At 36.7% G+C, this 3559-nt stretch overlaps 1 gene segment (V, D, J or C); it reads right to left on the bottom strand.

Annotated features, from left to right (window-relative positions):
- Positions 1-1397: 1397 nt before the first annotated feature.
- LOC130882963 (Ig heavy chain V region 23-like) lies at positions 1398-1861 on the bottom strand. The segment is given in 2 exon segments: positions 1398-1726; positions 1816-1861. Coding segments are annotated over 2 exon segments (375 nt in total).
- Between the last annotated feature and the right edge of the window lie 1698 nt (positions 1862-3559).

The following is a 3559-nucleotide window of genomic DNA, read 5'->3' as shown; positions in this document are numbered from 1 at the left end:
ACGTGACTGCCCCACTGAAAAATGTAATGAACCATGTGGTTAGCCTAGACAATAATAATGGGCTAATATATGTTATAAGAGTTAATAAGAAACATAAGCTAATTGGGCCAGGTTTTTTTTTTTTTTTTTTTTTTTGGTAATGTAGACCTCTGTGTGATTTTCTTTGGGACTGTATGATTGTGGGAACTGGGCAGGACAGAAAACTTCAGACAACAACTTAGTGTTCAACGTCATTCTACCTTTATATGGATTTATATGACTGTTCTTCCATATAATAACACAGAATATGATTGGGATCAAATTCGGGCATATTTATAGGGTAGTTGAAATAATTCTGCTTTATTTATGGACATAGATTCCTCCCTTCACCAGAAAATTCTCTGACATGCTCACTCCATGTACAAAATATGTCTGTCATTGCCTCCTTCATTACCTAAGGTGATATTGAGTATATATTTAAAGAATGAATAGTAAGCTGCATCTTAGTTGATTTGCAGATCTCCATGAAAACCATTATTTTCTTTGGTGTTGTTTGATAACGCTGTAGCAGTGAACACTGAAGATAAAGTGAGGTGATAGACAAGCACAACTGATTGATGATGTTTACAAGTATTCAACCATCCAAAACTCCAAACACACTGTAGGACAAAGGAGACCACCAGGTTGATATCAAATGGCCTGTGAGAGGTAATGATGTATAAATATTGTTCTATGTTCTATAAAGGTTTGAAACTGTGGGGCAGGTTTCTGAGACTGGGAGGGAAGTAAATATGGGACCAGGGAATAATGTATAATCTCAGAACCTACCTCAATTAACATGTATGTACATTGATTTGACTAATGGTTTTAGTGAAAAGTAATTTAATCATACTTGACCAATTTACAGGAATTATATTCCTGCATAGTGCATTTTGACACATATCTAGCACTCTAAGAGACTGGAACTTATGCAGGACTACACAGCCAGAGTTAACTATAAACCTGAAGTCATGTAACATTTAAGACTCTGAAGGACTTTTGTTTTCCCAGCAGTTATTATTTGGACTTTACTGTTAAAAGTCATATTTAAGTTTATTAAAAACTCCCTTCAAAATGCCCCATTCTCTTAGAATTCAGAGATGGAGTTTTTATCATAATCATTGTTTTCACATTTTATTATTTTATTAATGAAGAAACATTTCAACGAATGTGGTCATTGGTGAAAAGATTGTGAAGGTATGATATTCAGTAAATCGGCATCCCTTCCTTCACAGATATAATTTTGAAAATTTGTTGCAAAAGAAGTGAGAGACAAAACAACATTCAGAATAATTGTTTTTGTGAATGTTTTAAAGCTTGTCTTCTCTGTTATGTCAATCCCAGGGCAGCTTCCCGCTCTTATAGGGTTTCTGACACACTCAGGATGTGGTTATAACACTGTGTCTTGTACAGTAGTAGACAGCAGAGTCCTCAGGTGTCAGGCTGCTGAGCTCCATGTAGGCTGTGCTGGAGGATGTGTCTGCAGTCAGTTTGGCCTTGCCCTGGAACTTCTGATTGTAAGCAGTACCACCATTTTCAGGATTAATAGCTCCAATCCACTCCAGGACCTGTCCAGGACTCTTCTTCACCCAGTGCATTTCATAGTTACTGAAAGTATAGCCTGAAGCCTTGCACGACAATTTCACTGAGGTCCCAGGTTTCCCCAGTTCAGGCCCTGACTGGTACAGCTGTACTTGGGAGTGGACACCTGTGAAGAAAAACACAGAGTAGATTGTCAGAGACATTGTCACCTCAGTCCCTGTCTTCTCCTCAGGTTTGGAATTAGAAATCATTTACCTGTAGTTACTAACACAAGGACGAGAATGGTACAGCTCCATCCCATAGTGTGGGCCTTGTGTGCTCAGTGAATATGGAGAAGACACTGATCATATGTTGTTGTTGAGTGTGGACATTCCTGTATTTACCATAATAGAGAAAAGTAATTTGCATATTCAAGAACAGGGGACTTCTTAAATAAGCACCTAATCCAGTTTAAGAAGGTGGTGGAGGACACTTGAGTCAAGCAAGAGGATGATGAAATTCAAGTCCTAATTCTGTCTGAGGAATTGCATCTCACACCATTCCCTCAGCTCTGCAGATGCTGTGGGTGTAACAACAGGACCTAAGCTTTCAATAGATTTCTGGCCTCAGGCATTTTCTCCACTTTGTGACAAGGTTTTCTGACAGATTTACAGAGAGATTTTGATGATATTGGTGGAGACTGGAAATTTCAAAACTTTCTAAATTTTGAGAAATTATACCCTAATTTTGGAGATATATATTATATTTACATAACAGAAGTTTTCACACAAAATCTCACTGAAATGACCTAAATAAACATACCTCAGAAATATTTGCACATTGATGTTTAATGCAGCACTATCTACCAAAACTTACAGAACTAAACTTCATGTCTGTTAGCGGAAGATTGCACCAAGAAGACATTGCTGTATGTGTGACACAACAGGACTAGGTCATCTGAAGAATAAGGAACTTATATCACCTTTAGGAAATCAATGTAACTGGAGATAAGTGGATTAATTAAAATTATGTATGAATTACAGATACTATATGAAACTCTAAGTAGTTTTTATATATTGAATAAGTATACAGAACTATTTGTACAAATATCTAACAACTTAGAAATGAAAATGTCTAGCAGAATATGGCAAAAACAGGAATATCTAGAAAATGAAGGGTAGGAGTTGTGGGGGAAATACGCACAGTGTAAAATGGACAAGTATAAAAATTCTAAACATATATAAAATTGTTATCTTAATTTTTCAAAATAATTGTGATTATTGTATAAATTTTTATTGATATATAAAATATATTGTCATCATGTCTATCGCCAACTATGTTCCCCTGACCTCTTTGGGAACCTTCCAAAGAAAATCTTTTTTTTGTTTCATAACAGCAGAGTAAGTACAAACTGTGCTATCTATACACATATAGGTGTGTTATTCCAAAGTGAAGAAAGTGAAGAAGGAACCCCTAGAGACCTTCCCAAAAGTGATTATACTTTTCTCATCAGTTATCCAATACCAATAGACACAAAACTTGGTGTTGGCCCACAGAGTCCCTTCTCATCATGTTGCAACATTTATTTAAATTTTTAATCCTTTTCTTATAAAGTACATCAAAATCAAAGTTTCTCCTTACTCTTCTCTCTCACTCATACTTCTGCTCTCCAGCAGATGCATCCTGCTCTGTCTTCCCTCAGAAAAAAATGTATACATTCCAGGAACATCCATAAAATACGGCATAGCAACCTAAAATATAACCAGGCAAATACCATACCATCATCCTGGAAGAATCAACCCAGTAGGAAGAAAAGTGTCCAACAAGTAGGACAAAGAATCAGACAGACCACATTTCCAGTGTTAGTAATCCCCAAACCATGCCAAGATATTCATTCATAAAAGGTATGCTGAGGACTTAAGACAGCCCTACGCCATCCCTGATTTCCACAAACACCCATGAGTCCTCATTAGTTGATTATGTGGACAGTGATCTCATGGTGTCTATGGGACCTCTGGAT

This window comes from Chionomys nivalis, chromosome 10, assembly GCF_950005125.1.
Source record: "Chionomys nivalis chromosome 10, mChiNiv1.1, whole genome shotgun sequence".
Lineage (NCBI taxonomy): Eukaryota > Metazoa > Chordata > Mammalia > Rodentia > Cricetidae > Chionomys > Chionomys nivalis.
Note: the sequence above shows the minus strand (reverse complement) of the source record. Positions and strands in the feature narration are given on the sequence as shown.